At 31.3% G+C, this 18,516-nt stretch overlaps 2 protein-coding genes across 2 annotated transcripts; both read left to right on the top strand.

Moving 5' to 3' along the window:
- The first annotated feature begins 1,596 nt into the window (after positions 1 to 1,596).
- LOC131054120 (L-type lectin-domain containing receptor kinase IX.2-like) lies at positions 1,597 to 3,410 on the top strand. Its single transcript, XM_057988579.2, has 2 exons — positions 1,597 to 1,801; positions 1,846 to 3,410. Exons 1-2 carry the CDS (start codon positions 1,597 to 1,599, stop codon positions 3,408 to 3,410), a joined length of 1,770 nt encoding a protein of 589 aa, XP_057844562.2.
- Positions 3,411 to 3,441: 31 nt separating this feature from the next.
- LOC131054121 (seed lectin-like) lies at positions 3,442 to 7,988 on the top strand. The gene is made up of 3 exons (XM_057988581.2): positions 3,442 to 3,644; positions 3,758 to 3,768; positions 7,048 to 7,988. Exons 1-3 carry the CDS (start codon positions 3,442 to 3,444, stop codon positions 7,986 to 7,988), a joined length of 1,155 nt encoding a protein of 384 aa, XP_057844564.2.
- Positions 7,989 to 18,516: the final 10,528 nt, after the last annotated feature.

The raw sequence follows: 18,516 nt of genomic DNA on the forward strand, positions 1-18,516 counted from the left end.
GTGGGTTCACCCCATTAATATCTTCAATTTATTGATGATAATATCTCTGGGTTGTAAAAATCTGGTAGGCTATTAATTTTGAAATGTGCTGAATATATATTGGACAATATTTGGTAAAAAATGTAATGCTGATATGTTCAATTATTTCTTCAATATTCCTTTTTCCATCTAATTGAGATTGCTCTAATTGACAAATAAATTTCCTTTGGATGAAGCCATATATCTCTCATATGCTTAATTCTTGATGTGATTAAATTTGTGTAATTTAGTTAGCTCCTCAATCCATTATGGCTCTAGAATTAAACTTCTACTACGTTAATAGAGATGGAAAATGCTCTTATCACACATTTTGTTATTTTCAAAATGAATACTAATAATTCTTCTTGAGGTAATTTATGTTCTCTAGAAATTAGGAGGTTTGATTATTTTCAAAATGAATACTAATAATTCTTCTTCTCTAGAAATCAGGAGGTGGTCCTTTCATTTCATTTTAATCTTTTTCTTTAGAGTTTGACACTAAAAAGATTATTTATGAAATGGATTCTACAATTTTTATCCTTTTTCTAAATAGATGGGAACTAAAATTTGATATATATATATATAGGGAACTAGGGAATAGAATGTTGATATGAATTGCTTGGCCAAATCGTTCTCTCTTCTTAATCGCAATTGGAATTTTTGAAATAGAAGTCCTTTCTACTGATAAATCGTAATAGTCTATTCATAATTTGATTTGGCTTAATCCTTCTTGATTGATTTTTTTTGTGATTGCGCATTTTGTTGAGTTATTGTTTCTTAAAGACGATAGAATATAGGAAAGCCTCGCTAGTCTTTGATTCTCCTGACTATTATTATTTGAGAATCATTTTACTGTAATTTTTTTGAAAAAAACAGAGAGAGCATATATCTACTTCTACGTCGAAAGAATATAAGCCGCCCAGGACAACACGTAAAACTCAAAAAATAAATCTGTTTGCACAGCATGGAGATTAGCTGAAAGCAACTAGGTGCATGTAGAAAGTGAAGGAGAAAATGTGCACAGTCAAATGATTGTATATCAAATGGCTTCAAGGCTGAGCAATCCTCGGTGTTGCTTGAAGTTGGTTGAAAAGAGTAAAAAAATAGTCTGGTGTGACAATCTTAGAAACAGAACGCATAATATTAAACTCGTCGAGGAAACAGACTGTTAGGAAATTTCGAAGATTGCAGGACGGCTGCGAAAGGGATAGAAAGAAGCGTTTGTCATCGGATAATGTTAGCTCTTTTCTACATATATTTAGTTGTTCTTTCAAGAGAGTAAGCATATTGTCTTGTCTTAATTTCCAAAATGGGATCCAAGCCGCATAAGATTATATTCGTTGCAGGCCGGTTGCTTACATCATATGAAATATTTAACATGCCTTGTTTGTTGCCACATTGTGAGCCGGACATGTCTTCTTTCATGGACAATTTTTTAATTTTTCAGCCATAATCTGCGAGCAATTTTCGAAGGTTGTGTATCCGAAACAACTTTGGTACGATTCTTTGATCTCATAGATTGTTTGGTGTGGTGAACGTTATCATTCTTTCATTCGTTCCCTCCAAAGTGAAATCCCGATGGCCAACATTCATGTACTACAGGTGACAAGATTCCTTTTCTGCTTGTTTATTACTTGTTCTGCTTTCTGTTACGTGTTATTTGCCGGAGCACTTAGTTTTGATTTTCTTCCCCGAACGGCTATCCATATTTCTGAAGATGCTTCCATTTATACAGCTTACCAAGAGTCAACTCAACGACGACATGACATGGAACCGTGGCTGGGCAACTTTTGCTAACTGTTCCTCTGTGGGACATTTCTTCTCAAGCTTTGGCAAGTTTCTCCACGAATTTCCAGTTCAGTATTGCCAGATTTGATGGTAATGTCGGCGGAGACGGACTCGCTTTCTTCGTCGCTCCGTTCCACTTTGTACCGTCCGATGCTTATGCGGGCAAATGGCTTGGGTTGTTCAAATCTGAAACAGATGGGAACTCATCGAATCAGATTGTTGCTGTGGAGTTCGACACATTCAAGAATGACTGGGATCCCGATGACAACCATGTGGGAATCGATGTCAACAGCATTAAATCCGAGGAAACATTTTCAATTAAAGATGGTGCTCTCTACAGCGGAGTAAAATGGGAAGCGTGGGTGGATTACAATGGTACATTGGCACAGCTTCAAGTAATTCTTTCACAGAGCCCAAACAATGCTAGTCCATCTAAACCGGAAAGTCCGGTGTTGGTGTATGATATAGACCTGAGCTGGTACCTTCCCCAGAACGTCATGGTTGGCCTTTCGGCCTCCACGGGGGTCTTTATTGAGACTCACGAATTACACTTTTGGAAATTTTCATGTCAATTTTCATGGGACAGTTTAACCCCAAGCCCAGCCCCAATATCTTACCCAAACCAAACAGCCCAAATATCGAACCCAAACCAAACAGAAATGGAAAGCCCAAGCTCTAGCCATTCTGGGTTGAAAATTATTTCTATTGTTATTGGTATTGTTTGTGCTATGGTTATTATTGTTTTCTTTGTATGGAAACGCCGTATAAGTGCTAGAAGAGGCGAGCGTTGCGAACTCGGGAGCATTGGTGAGGAAAAGGAGAGCGATGAGGAGCTGGACAAAAGGCTTGAAAGGGCTGTTCAGTCTGCGCGGAAGTTTTCATATGCTGAGCTCAGGGCCGCTACTAACAGCTTCAGTGCAAACCAAGAGATTGGACATGGTGGCTTCGGAAGCGTTTACAGAGGCACTCTGTGTGGCACAAATGAAGTTGTAGCTGTGAAAAGGATGAATGCAAATTCCGCTGAAGGAAAGAAACAGTACGCGTCAGAAGTGATTATGAACGGTAATCTCACACACCGTAATCTCGTTCAGCTTTTGGGATGGTGCCACCGAAAGGAGGATAGGCTTCTCGTCTATGAATTACTCCCAAATGGAAGTCTGGATAATTATCTTTTTGACAATCCGAAGGGTGATCTGGAATGGGATAAAAGATATATCATAGCCCTTGACATAGCTTCTGGTCTCGTTTATCTTCATCAGGATCGCCGGGACAGTGTTTTGCACAGGGATATCAAGGCAGGCAACGTGATGTTGGATTCAGAATTCAGAGCAAAGCTGGGGGATTTTGGTCTAGCGAGAGCGCTGAAATCTGAGGAAGATTATTATACCACTAATCCAGCTGGTACAATTGGGTATATGGCACCGGAGTTAGTCGTAACGGGAAAAGCCAGTCCAGAATCAGACGTGTTCAGCTTTGGAGCACTCGCCCTTGAAATTGCATGTGGAAAGCGGCCGTTGAACAATAGCTTAGATGAACATAATTACAGACTGGTAGAATGGGTTTGGCACTTGCATGGAGAACAGAATAGTAGATGCAGTAGATGAAAAACTTGATGAAAATTTCAATCGTGAGCAAATGAAACGGCTAATGTTGGTGGGCTTGTGGTGTTCTCATTCCAACCCGAATGCGAGACCAAGTATGAAAAAAGTACTGCACACGCTCGAAAGCGGAGATGGATTGCCTCATATTCCTCACGATTATCGACGGGCTCTTCCATCGAAATTAGCCAGTATTCCCGGGCTATCCGTAAGTTCTTCCAGTGTAAATGCAACAACAGTGTAATTGTTGTTCACTGGGTTGCAGTCTTTCGTGTACAGCCAAATCCTTAGCCAAGTCTTCTACGTACCTTGGTTTATTATGCCTCCGTGTTTATCTGGATTCCTGTATTCAGCTCGCTTTCAGGTAAATGAACGTTTTGTCACATTGCATTGTCTTCGGGTTAGTAATAAGCAACATGATGTGATATAAAATAGGTCTAAGACATAGGTCTAGGACTACAGTCGGTGAGAATGAGACAGGAAACTCAAGGTTAGTGTATATTGACAATGCAATAATAGTTTTGTATCCCATTTATTAGTTTCATGAGAAAAGGAACTGAAGTTAATTTATTTATTTTCTATAAAAGTGTTCTTTTGTTTAGTAATTTTCGTATAATTTATTTTTATAAAAAAATAGGAAAGAAATTATTATTTTTTATTTGAATATATGAAAAAGAAAATGATTTATTTATAAATTTATGTGTAAAGGAAAGAAATTAAAACATAATTAAAGAATGAAAAAAATTCATTTTAATGTTCTTCATTATATTTACAAATAAATAATTTTAGTTCAAATGTTATATCTAAAATTTATCTTATGACAAAGATGATTAATAGTTATTGAAGAATATAATGTAATTTGCTGTGACAAGATATGACGGTTATTTTCAACTAGTTTGAATAACTATTTATGATATTGTATTTCGATATATTTTTTTATCAAAAACATCTTATTGATGATGCAAGGTAGGTATAAGGTATTGAGAAGGGGGACACAATGTGTGTATGTGTATACATATGTATATATATACATACACACACATACATACATACACACACACACACACACACACACATACATACATACATGCATACATATATATACAGATATATACATATATATATTTATACATACACACATACACATATATTCATATTCTTCCTAATATTAAAATTCTAAAGTGGAAATGTAAAATGAAATATCTCATTCAATCTGATATAAACAAATTTTTAAAGTAATTTCTTAAATAGTTCTTCTTGATATTAAAATCTATATTGAAAAATTTAAGAAATTATTTATAACAAAATTGTATAAAAGGAAAAATTTATACATAATAAAACTCCTAATTACAATTATAATTGAATATTTAAAAATAAAGTAAAATGCCCAATCAACTTATTATAATATTGTTTAAATACTTTGATTGTATAATAAATTCTTCTTGTGAATCAAAGTGTAGATGTGCATAGTTGATTCCTAAAAAAAGTTTCATTGTTTCAAATTAATGAGTAAATTATAGAACAACCAAATGCATTAATAAAAATAGTTTTTATTATGTCAACTCTCACAAAAACTAGTCAAATATCAGTAAAGATAAAAATTTTAGAACTTAAGTGTTTGAATATTTGTGGTGAGATTAAAATAGGTTAATTTTACACGCATCAAAGTAATCACAAATATGGAACAAAAAGTATGAAGATAAAAAAGAAACTTAAACAATTAATGGTAATAAGAATCATGATATGAGGTGAATTTGTTCATGAATATGAGCTACTTGTGTATTAATTATTTCATTTAGGATACCCTAATACAAGCATCCTAAACATAAGCCAAATAAAGGTGTTATATGTATTTTTATCATTACATGAACTTAATTTTCTAAAATAATTCCATTAGACTATGTTACAATTTCCTAAAGTTATTTCTTTTCCAAAGTGAAATAAATATTTTATATTCAACAATCTCCACATTCTTAGCACATATTTAAGTTTCTTTCAAAAGAAATTATTTCAATCAATACAACTACCAACATTATTATGTTTGAAGCTGGTTGAAGAGAGTAAGAAAGTTCAAGAAAAACATCGTCTCTTCCTTTGTTCCATATTCATGATTACAAAATTGATATTTGTGACTTGTCTAGAAATGGCATTGCAACTCATAGACGTGATTCTTCCAATTTTATTTGTCTATTACCTCACCTTCGTGTTCAAGGGTTATAAGGATCTATGGTGTTTATAAACAACTTTTATAAATTTTCTAGATCACTAGAGTAATGTTCTTCTTAGTCAAATATGTATACAATCCAACACTAAATTTTAATAGATATTTAACAAAAAAAATAAAATACATGATGGAACTATGATAATGTATTATGAATACTTTCATTATGTAATAAATTCATTTCCATTTCTTGTCCCGATTAATGTTTTGATGGGCTTGATTGATTCTTAAATGATCAGGGATGAGTTCAAATGAATGAAACAAATGTCTTGAAATACATCCACCAAGTGCAGTGAACAACATAACATGTATTGCATCAACTCAAAATGACTAGTGAAATGATCAACTAAACAAGAAATAAAAATTTAAAAACTAAAAGATAAAAAGATTTGTAATTGCTAAACTGATCCTAATCAACTCTATTTAATTTAAATTTGAAACAATATATATAAATAAAAATAAATAGAAAAAAACTTAATGATATAAAATTTAAAATATAAACCAAGAAATATATTAATAGAATAGTTATTCCAGTTAAGACATCCTAATCAAAAGCAACACAAAATAGGAAGGGAGAGGGAATGAATATGCCATTTTACCCATCGCACGTAATTCTCCATAAAAGAGAAAGCTCTCACCATTGGTCTATGTTAATTTTTTTAATTCTCTCATTTGTTTCAAGAGAGAGAAGACTTCGTCCATTCAAAATTTCAGACACATAAAATTCTTCGACGAAAGAAAACATGCTGGCCAGGACAATCGTTACCTTTGAAACCAAGAAGAAACTCCTTTAGATGGGGACTCAGATAAACAAAAAGCAAATATAAATCTGTATCCAAAAAGTCAAGATACGCGGAAAGGAATGAGGTGGGTGAAGAAACTGAGTACGAAGTGGGAAGCCAGAGAAACAAAACACAAAAAACATAATTGTCTACAAGAATTCGGTGAAAATAACAAGTGGGTGAAGAAGGCGAGGAGAAAGTTTAGCGAATCCTAACGTGTGTACAAGAGAATTATTTTTGTTTTTCATTTATGTCTCCGTTTCAGGAATCTTCTTCGTAATTCTAATCGAACTATTTCTATTCTTCTTAATTTCTTTCCCTCTTTCTTAATTTTCTTCTTCGTCGAATGAAAGAAAGCAGGCAAAAGATTCTGGAGATTTGGACAATTTTTCGATACGGCTTCTCCAGCTCCCTCTATATAACTGTCAGTTTGTAAACTAAACCCTCCGTCTGTATACTAAGTTTCTCACCCCACCTGGTCTGTAAACTGAATAACTATTCTTTGGTCTCGTGGGCGTTATTCATAAAAACCATTCATTCATTGCCGGGTAAGTCCCGATGGCTAGCACCCATCAAGTACAAGCAGCGAGATTGTTTTTCTGCTTGTCTATTACTTGTTCGGCTTTTTGTTACATGTCAGACGCAGGAGCGATTAGTTTCATTTTTCCTTCCAAAACAAATATCCAACTATCAGCAGATGCTTCCATTTATCAGAACGTGATACACCTTACCAAGAGCCGATCGGGCCTCGGGTGGGCAACTTACTCCAACATTATTCCTTCTAAAGCTCTGGCAAGTTTTTCAACGCATTTCCAATTCAGCATAGTTGCAGTCAATGGCAGCGGAGACGGTCTCACTTTCTTTCTCGCTCCCTCCGACTTTGAATCCTTCGACGCTGATCGCGGCGAATGGCTCGGACTCTTTGAATCTGAAACAGATGGGAACTCATCCAATCAGATTGTTGCTGTGGAGTTCGACACATACGAGAATGAGTTTGATCCGGATGATAACCATGTAGGAATCGATGTCAACAGTGTCATATCAGTGAAAACTGTTTCAGTAAGTGATCTTTACACAGGCGCTACTCTCAACAATGGAGAAAAGTGGGAAGTGTGGGTTGATTACAACGGCACACAGATTCAAGTCTTCCTTTTATATAACCCCGGCGGTGCTACTCCATCTAGACCTGAAATGCCGGTGTTGTGGTATAATATAGATTTGAGTGAGTTTCTTACCCCCAACGTCAAGCTTAGCTTTTCGGCCTCCAATGGTGTTGCAATTGAGACTCACGCTGTCCACGTTTGGAATTTTTTAAATCAATATTCACCAGGAATTCCTCCTGTAATGCCAAATCCAAGCCCATCCTCTCACCCAGCACGCAAAAAAATGAAGTATATTCTAATCGGATCGATTATTGGAATCGTTGTTTTTATATTTTTAATAATAGGGTTTTGCATATGCTGTTGCTGGGGCAAGAGAAACGAGACTTCCCAGATGGAGGTTTCGCCATCACCTTCACGGTCATGGAATCCTGTGCAGCCTTCGGCTCCACCGCTCAACCCAAATTCTGTCCAGCATTGAGTTATCCTTTTAAATATGGGTGTAAAAACATAAGGATTCCATTCCATTCCATGTGTTTAATAACTAATATTTAACTATGTTATGTTTTATTGGATTTAACGTTTTTTTCTGGTTTGGAGAATGTGGTTTTGTGAGAAATCTACTTGACTTCTATTCTATTGAATCTTAGTAGTAATTGCTGTTGTTTTGTAGATCATTTTAGGATTCCTTAATCAATATATTTATATTTTTGTCATTTATAAAAGAAAACATGGATGATTGGTGTTTTTAGCACTAAAACATGGATGATTGGTGTTTTTAGCACTTATCAGATGAACATATGATTTTATTGATTTATATGAATGTTTCGAAGTTTCAAAAAATAAGTAAAGTTGAAAGCTGAAAGTTGAAAGACAATCTAACAGACAAAATGATAGTTCTAATAGTAATATTATTTGAGTGAGTTAAAATAAATTTTGAAATACATATATATTTCGAAATATGACTAAATGTATTTTTGATGATTTATTATATATATAATTTGAATTTATATATGTAATGTTTCTAAAATGATACATTTAGTTTTTTTGAAAAGTCAAAAGGTTTATAAATAGATGTTTAAAATACTCATAGAAGATAGGAAAAGTTGATTTTGGTATTATGACAAAAGAAGAATGTATATTATTTATTAAATTAGAAAATAATAATTAATATTTAGTGTGGTTAAAGAAGCATTCCAAGTTAGTTAAGAAAGTTAACATAATGTAGTAGTGACAATTTATAATCTTGACAAAATTAGATTTAAAAATATATGCTTACTTTTGAACATGACTTATATAATTCTAATAATTTAATATATGTATAATATAAGTTTATGCTAAATTACAAGAGAATTTTCTTATGTAATGTAAAACGTTACATACTCTAATTATGTTTTACACACATTTTAGCTTGTATTTAATTTGCTCCCTTATACTGGGTGATAGCGTAGGCTTGTTCAAAGAAGATTTTCAATCGATCCCAAGAATACACGTTTCCTTACAAAGTGACCCTTGAGTTGGAAGAGCATATGCCAATCTTTGTGGTATCACGTTTGCAGGAGAAGAACGTAGTGCAATGAGCAGAAATAACGTGTACTCCCACAACGTAATGTTGTCACCATAGACTAAGTACTACGGGATTTGCATTTTTCATCTCCAATTCTTTGACCAGATCGTGTGATAAATGGTAGCGTTTTCTCGATTTCTCCATGTCTAGAGTGTAGACTCAATGCTACGGTATGGTTGTCTTCACTGAAGATCACAAGGATTTGAATTTCTTCGATACTATTATGTAGTTCCTTTAGGAGAAATATCATTTGAAATATTTAGGGGAATCAAAGGAAAATAAAAAGAGAACATAAGAAGATGTTAGTTGTCTTCCTGTTGATTGGAGTGGTTCAAGAAAAAATTATTTTAATATTGGGAGTCATGTTAAACGAATGTATTATTGATCAATATTTTATGTAAATAAATACAAGGTGTAGTTATTGGTTAATAGTTATTGTGGCCATTATAGAAAATCTAGTAAAGTGACTCTATGATCTTCAATGCCATCTCGAGGTGAGTCTTTTAGTAAATGGGATGAAAATACAAGATGAATTAGAAAAGAAAATCCACATAATTAAAGTTATTTTTGAGTTAGAGGACCATGCTATTTGTGAATCAATAGGTGGAGTTGACTCTACAGTGAGTAGAATCTTGTGCATATAGAAATTGGAGATATAATTCATTGTTATTTTGTTGATTGGGTTTTTGGAGGTTGTAATTATTCCTCTAGTGCTACTTTTGAAGGGTGAACTGTAACATGATCAACTTGGACGCTAGTGGCATAAGAGGATGGAGCCTTGCTTAGTTAAGGATTTGCTTCTTCAAGAGAAGTTCTTCTAAAAAATATGTATTTATATAATGTAATCAGCAAGTTTTGTTGTGTAAGCCTTAAGGGGGGGGCCTAGGGAAAGTTTAAGGATCAATGTAATAAGGGGAGAAATATTGGCGTATATTACATTGTGGTTATGCATGGTTACTGCAATTATTATAACTGCTTTGATTATCACAACCACATTAATTCCTTTGTATTAATTCTCCCTTACATCATCGAATGTGACATCAAACATTCACATATCTCACTCTCAACTATTATATCTCTATTGTATGTTAACTTGAATGTCAAAGTATTCGACTCTTTTTTTGAGAATCAAGGTAAATTATAGAATAGTTCACTTCAATTTTTTCACCCATCATCTATTTTTTTTCTTAGTTTGGATAGAATTTGAGAGAATTTTGTTTTAGTTCAACTCTACTTCCTTCCTAATCTATATCATTTGACTTTAATACCCATTTTATCTTTTTGTTTCATTCTTAAATCAAGTTCTTGCATGCTTTGTAGCAATAGTGAACCCTATATTCAATTTCATTCCCAATTTGTTCTTTTTTCCATCAACCATCTTCAAACTTACTATTTTTTATTTCCCATATTAAAAAATGTTATAGACACTAGAATTATTCTCGTAACTATTTTCCTATAAAACAATCACATTTACCATTAATAAATTATTTATCATATTATTATTTATTGCATCGCTAATCATTTATCATCAATTATAGTTTATCATACTTTATATATTTAATTTAATAATATTTTATTATCTAATTTATGAGAGATAATTATTTATTTTTAATAAACAAATAAAAAATTCATTGCCATTTCATTAGTTAATTCTATCTTTGAATTTGAAAATTCTTTTATTTTGATCAATTAACTCCATCTTTATAGTATAAAATTCTTATTCTTATTTATGTATTTAATAAATTAAAAAATATATAAATTTTATCTTCCCACAAGCTAACTCATTCTCCAAATTAGAATTTTTTTTCATTTGATTATCCATTTAATTGTTAGTGTACCTTCAATCATATTACATTGCTTGATTACTAAACCACCACCTAGCTTCAACAATTATGTAGTTATATAGTTACTCAACTATATACCTTTGTATAAATACATTTTTTATTTATCAAATAAGACATTAAGCATTTACCTTATTATTTGTTTCGGTATCAAAGTACAAGTGTTAGAGGCGTGTTGAAAACTAGTCCTCCTACTACTAGTAGTGGGATGGGAGGGAGATGATCCATGGTATTTTAGATGGTAAACATCTCACCAACATAGAAAACTCAATTAGTTATTCAAGGAAATGATATAATATGTGAATAAGACCATGTATAATGGTCATATGGAGGGAATATGGAAAAGATGTAGGTTCATTGTTGGGCATTTTGAAAAAAATAATTAATTTTCTCACCAACATTCATACATGTGAGGTTCCATTCTCAACTTTTCCCTATGATCAACTATTTTAGACACAAAATTAAGATGAATTTCCAATAGGGAAACAATGCTAGTGAACATTATTAAAATGATAATAAACATTATAAAAATAAATGTTATAGAAGATAATACTAGAGGGATAAAAATGTGCATTTTGAGGTATCAATGCATTCAATGACCATAAATATTTGATCTAGTTTTGTCAGTAAAATGATGTTTCCATGTCAAAAGTAGGGATGATTATGTTAAATCTTAATTGGGGTAGGTGGTTTATTCCTTTATGTCAATGATCATCTACACACATTGAACATGTATCTTCCACTGAAAATGAACTTTTGCCGACAACGAAAAGCATGTGAGGAATGATGTTAGCATCTTCAAGGTTAAGTTTAACACATATGACTACATTTTTAATGATCAATGATCTTGCTTGGTTTGTGAAGTAGTAAGAAAACCATATATTTTGTATGTTGTTTTTTTAAACCATTCACAACCAATGATATTTTAAGTGAGGTGATATATCCATTGCAGATAGTTATGCTAAAAATAGAAACAATCAATTTATGTACTTCTAAGTTTAAAATAGCCCTTTTAACTATTATTTATAGATTATTTTTAATTTTTCTTTATTGCGCTTGTTTTACATCTTTTTTAATCACTACATTGTAGGATTAGAACATATTTAAACATTTCAACTTGGTTAATCAATAAAATAGTGTTATTAATCTTAACATGATCTTGAGAATGAACAACAACACCACTTGAACAAAACAAAAATATGAATCACTATTGGAATAGGAGAAAAATTCACTTTTTTTCATTCTTATGATAATTATTTGGTATACTAAAAGAAGTTTGACATAAAAGTTAGGAACACAAATAATATTTTTAGTGATCCACCATCCATGTCAATCAAACCTTTTGTAATAACATCACTAGAGCATCATCACTTGCAAGAATGTGTGGTATCTAGAATAAGACTACAATGAATAAAACTATTATCAACAAGAACCCATGTGATGTGTATCACTTGAATAAAGCACCCACTATTGTTTAGATTTTGTGGCTACAACAAGTGCACGTCATCTTCCTTTCTTCGAATTGGAAGAAGTGGAAGAAGATAAGTCCTATGTATAGGAAGATGGAAAAATGATGTGATTCTTCTTAAGATGATATGCCAACTCATCAATTTTATTTGCATTGTGATGATTGTCAACTTGAACAAATCTCTTAAAATAATAACAAGAAAATCTCGGCCAGCCTTAAACAACACACACTAAGCTTTGACTAGTGTGTGCTGTATCATGTGGGCCCCATTGACAACTACTATTTTCCGTTGTTTTCCATCTATTCTCGTTTTCTATTTGGTGTATTTCTCAAAAAGTGTCAGACACCCCCCAAAAATCCAGCTTCGGTTTGATGCACCCGTGCCTCTACAAAACACTTTTTTTTTTATCACTGACGTCCGTACATGCCTTACTTTGGGTAAAATAGTTTAATTTTCTTTGGATAAAATAATTTAATATTCTTTGGATAAAACAATTTAATATTCTTTGCGTAAAACAATTTACTCCGCTGCATTTTGAATTGCATTTTGAATTTGCACGCTTCATATTTGAGAATTTAATTAACATTTTTAATCTTTCAATATTTTAACTTCTAAATTAAGAAATTTAATAATTTAGTAATTATTGTGTATCATATTTAAATAGTTGTTAATGTAATTATTGATCATTTTTAATTATATTATATTTCAATTATTAATCAATAATAAATATTATTAAATTAAATTTAATATGGTAATAGTTATCAATTAAGTATTGATTTAAAATCAAATTTTTAATTAAATATAAAATAATATTTAATAATTACTTATTAATTTATTATAATATTCTTTTGTAATCTTTTATATATAAAAATTAAACTATGATTAAAAGAACTAGTAATATAAAATAAAATAAGGTGCTTTAATTGAATTTAAGTGATAAATATATTATTTAAGATGTTACAAATTTATCTCCTAAATATTTTAAATAGTAGGGTCTCTTTTGGACAATTATAATAGATATTATCATATTAAATTTAATTAATTTTTTTTTTAAAGAGACAAATAATTAACTAAAGACCTCATCTACAACACAACAAAATTCAAATGAGATTTGAATCTATAATATAATAAATTAAATATATATGATTTAAACTTAATTTAATTTAATTATAATTATAATATATTATTTTAATTATAATGTACATTTAATTAAATATATAAATTAGCTTAATTGATCTACAATATAGTATAATATAAGTTAAATTATATTTAATATATTATATAAATATATTACATTATAATATATTACTTGTAATTTTATTTTAGCTATGTTCTATGAATTTTGTACATTATTTATACTACCATTTCTCATCTAGCCTATAATAATGTCCAATTATTTTTCATTGATTTTCTCTCCTCATGGCCATACCTTAAAAGGTCCTTTCATTTTTGTAAGAGGATTTTTTCTTGAGTATCCATTTTAAGGTTCATGGTTTTTCGCCTATCGATCCATTTTTTGTCACTAGTTCTAAGGATCTATATTTATTCCTAGTGTAGTACATGCCTTACCTAATTTATCTTAATATTGACCTCTAAACTTTTATGTATCTTGTACTTCTTCATTCAATAGGGGATACTTATCAAAGGATGGCTATGAGTTAAAAATTAATATACATAACCAGCCTATTTCTCTATATAGTACCCTAGTACTTCCTCTTCCAAAATATCAAATTATTTCATCATTAATCAATCCCAAAAAATAAACTTGACCAAGTTCAATTAACATGAAACATTTATATGACTATTGGTTGGAGATTCAAATGTATGGTGATATTAAGGCTCCAAAACCTAATGTGTCGCTACATTTAATTTATTTTAGAGTAGTAACATTTGTTTTTGTTGATGCTAGTCATTTTTATCAAGTTTAATATGATAATACATAATTTGTAATCTCACTCACGCACCATCTCAATGATTTGACCTATCACCAACCCTTGGTTTTTCCTAATAGGGCCTTAACCTAGTTGGCAAGATCCATCCCTCATCATCCCATGACCATAAGTTTATTATCACTATCATACAATATTTAATGAATGGGTAGAATCCATCCACCTCACCTTCACCATTGGAACCAAAATATCCAAATTCATCCTTTACCATATCAATTTCTCTATGGTATTCCATCCACCATCATAATTGATAATGATAATCCATTTAAAAACAATGAAGTCTACACCCTTTGCAAGCAAAAATTTAGCACCGCTAGTTCGCCTGTACTATTCTCAAGGTAATAACTAGGCTTTAGTGCAACTAATTAAACCTTGTTAAAAATCCTTAAGAAAGTTTTCAATTATATCAATTGTGATCAACACCTTCACCTCAATCCTACTCTTTGAGCCTGTCACACTAGAATTTACACACCAACTAGTGACACTCCATACTCCCCTATATTTTGCACTAAACTCATCTTGGCAATAAAAGTTGAACTCCCATCATTATGTATCTCCTTGAATAATTTCATCAAGGATGAAGAGTATAGGTTTGCATTCATGCATTCTTCAACCATCTACAAGCTTGCCCAATTCATCTTTAGATAAGCTACAATAATAAAATGAAGCTTAGAGATTTCTATGTTGGTCACCTTATCCTCAAGGAAAACCAAAAGAATCTTTAAGACTGAGAAACTTGAAGGTTAAGCTCAATCCTAATAGGTTGGGTCCTTGTGTTATAATATCTAAGTATGGATAAAATTATTGTTAGTTGGCTACATAAAAGTAGAACCCTTGGAGGAACCACTCAACATCATCCATCTTAGATGGTTCTATACTTGAATCCACACAATATCCCTCAAGAGTGATAACTTGAGAATCTGGCTTGAGGATACACCCTTCTATGGGTCATGAGGCAACTTGATGAAGCTCTTCTTGATCCCAAATTTTTTTCTCCAAAAAGAGATCATCTCAAAAATTGGTATCATTTTTTGTAATTAACAAATTTTGTGATGTAAGCTTTAAGGAGGCATTCGTTGAAAAAATTTCATGGGTAATTTTGCATGAATAATATAATAAGGGTGGAATGTTAGCATTAACATTTTTTCATAGCTTTTTGACATGCTATAGTTGGTAGCATTGGTAGTTATTAGATGGTTCTTTGTTCTCTCTTTTATATTCTATCACATGTACAACATATTCATAAAATGGATAAAATAATTTATATTTCCCTCCTTGGAATTATGATATTTATTAGCATTTTTTACAACAAGAATTATGGCAATTTAAAAAGATTTAATATATACCTATAGGTTATATATTTTTCCACGAATAATAAAAATGAAGTAATGTATCTAGAGATAAATATGTAAGCACTAGTCTAATTTACAAGGATTTTAAAAAAAATGAACTTTAATATATTTTGAATTGAATACACCATTTAATCTTAATAATAATTGTAGATTTCAAAAGAAAAATGGGATCTCTAATTTAATAAGGGTTACACATAAATAATTTTCCACCATAATCATCTTAATCTATTTGGAAGGGGATAAAAAAAATATAGTGTTGGAAAAATTAACCCCATTTTAAAAAATCACGATAATATCTTATACAACCAATAAGTAAAAATTATTTATTTAAAATAATTTATCAATAATTTAAATTTTTTTCCTAATATTATATGAATATATTTGAAGTTTTAAAGAAAAGTTGTTATTGTTCATATGAATATTGAATTGTTAATCTCTGGCCTTCAAAGTAAAATATAAAAAATATTGTTAAATGATTTTTATTCATATTTTTCAAGCATTATGTAGATGTTAAAACAAACAAAATCTAATTATCAACTTAGATCTTACATCTAATTATATAAACGGTTATCAAGATTACATATATGCACATTAGGAGGTTGGATTTGAAGTTAAAGCAGCAACGTATGATATATTAATACATTGATAAAAAAAACCACTATGACTATACATATATAGATATTATACTTATTGCTCCACTAGATATTCACACTAGTAAGAAATAAGAGGTTGAAATCCTTATATGCTAATTTCTTAAAAATTTCTTGGATTGAAGCATGAGTATGACCACAAATGATTGATCATAGTTGCATCATTTTCATAAGAAGAACCTCTTGCATAAACATTAATCCATCTCATTGCAATCAATGTCTTGTTCTCACTATCATGCACCTAAACACAACAAAAAATGATTAAATCAGGCAAAATCACAATGTTTATTAGGACATGTTGTTGATACATCAAAAATCCTTGTAATCCTATCATCACAATTTCTATGCACTTTTAACATTTATCACATCGAACCTTAGAATTGTACAATAGTAATTAACAAATTAATTCATATCAATATATAATAACTATGATAAAAAAAGACAAAGATTAGATTCTAATTCTCAAAAATTTAAATATTAATGAAGGTGAGAAGGAGAAAATAATGGACTATGTTTCTACCAAAAATAACACAATAAGAAAGTGAAGAAGATGAAAAGAAGATAATTTACTCTTTAGGTACAATCCTCCAAAAATTATCTATGATGAACCTAACTTAGAAGGTGAGATTGTCTTATATTGAAACAATTATAACACAAATGATGAAGATACCATAGAGATTTAGCTTTGGTATGAATTGGAAAGGTCTAGAAAGTTAATGGGGGACATAAGGATATCCATTCAAAGAAGAATTGAGAGAAATTCTAACAATGTTATAACCTTTATAGAAGATCTAGAGAGTTATTTGGAAGAGAAGATTGGATATGAGAATAATTAGAAAACAATGTATTCAAGTTGACTTTTACAACAACACTCTTGTAGACATTCCCAAAGATCAATATTTTCAACCATAATAATTGAATCTTAATAATCAATTATCGCACAACCTCATTTTTAGTCATTATGAACTTATGATTAGAATAGCCTCCATGCATGGGCCTATTATTAGATCTTATCGATGATCTTAATACTTAATTATGTGTTTGTGAATATATGATTACTTTTGTCCATGCAAGCCTAATGCGGTCCTTTATCAGTCTAGGCTTATTAGAGTAGGTGATTAGGTTATTTTTATTGTGTATGGATGACTTGCATTATGATATTTATCTCTCTATTAGTAGATGGCCAAGTGTGGGAAAATATGATGTCTACATGGCAAAGGTGTGACATATATGGTGGGACCCTTCGAGAATTCTTCAATGGGTCATGTGTTGTTGGTGATATATTATAGATTATACATGGTTCTCAAATGGGAGGTTTATATTGCTCCAAGGTGGACTAATGAAAAATTAATTCCAAGAGACCCCTCATGTGTAATCAATGAATTCATGCAATGTCTCTAGCTAGTACTCAAGTGGAAAGCTTGGATATATGTTTGTGCATACCTGCTATGGCTTCACTTCATTGGTCTAGGATTATTAGTGTAGATGAATAGGGCATGTTTTGTGTATATGGATGACTTATATTATGCTATTTATCTCCCTATTAGTAGATGACCAATTGTGGTAAAATGTGGTGTTTGTTGGTAAAGGTGTGGCATATATGGTAGAACCCTTTGAGCATTCTTCAATGGGTCATGTGTTATAGGTGATAGATTATACATTGTGCATGGTTCTCACATGAGATATTTATTTTTCTCCAAGTTGGACTAATTGGAAATTAAGTCAAAGAGACCTCTCATGTGCAATGAAAGAATTCATGCAACATGTCACTAGCTAGTGCTAAAGTGGAAAGCTTGGATATGTCTATGCATGCCTAATATGGCTTCTCTTCATTTGTCTAAGCTTATTAGTGTAGGTGACTAAGGCATTTTTGGTGTATATGGATAAATTACATTTTTCTATTTCTCCCTATTGGTAAATGGCCAACTGTGGGAAAATGTGGTGTCTATGTAGGAAATGTGTGACATATATGGTGGGACCCTTTGAGCATTATTCGAAAGGCCATGTGTTGTAGGTGATAGATTATACATTGTACATGATTCTCACATGGTATATTTATATTGCTCCAAGTTGGAATGATGGGAAATTAAGTCAAAGAGATCCCCCATGTAATGAATGAATTCATACAATATGTCTCTAGCTAGTACTCAAGTGGAAAGCTTGGATACACCTATTCAACCA

This window comes from Cryptomeria japonica, chromosome 7 (assembly GCF_030272615.1).
Source record: "Cryptomeria japonica chromosome 7, Sugi_1.0, whole genome shotgun sequence".
Lineage (NCBI taxonomy): Eukaryota > Viridiplantae > Streptophyta > Pinopsida > Cupressales > Cupressaceae > Cryptomeria > Cryptomeria japonica.

What these genes read in the sequence shown, in the direction of transcription:
- LOC131054120 (XM_057988579.2), top strand. Translation starts at nt 1,597, where the DNA reads ATGGCCAACATTCATGTACTACAGGTGACAAGATTCCTTTTCTGCTTG. An exon ending in TGACATGGAACCGTGGCTGG is followed by an intron (nt 1,802 to 1,845) that starts GCAACTTTTGCT and finishes TTTCTTCTCAAG; the next exon opens with CTTTGGCAAGTTTCTCCACG.
- LOC131054121 (XM_057988581.2), top strand. Translation starts at nt 3,442, where the DNA reads ATGAAACGGCTAATGTTGGTGGGCTTGTGGTGTTCTCATTCCAACCCG.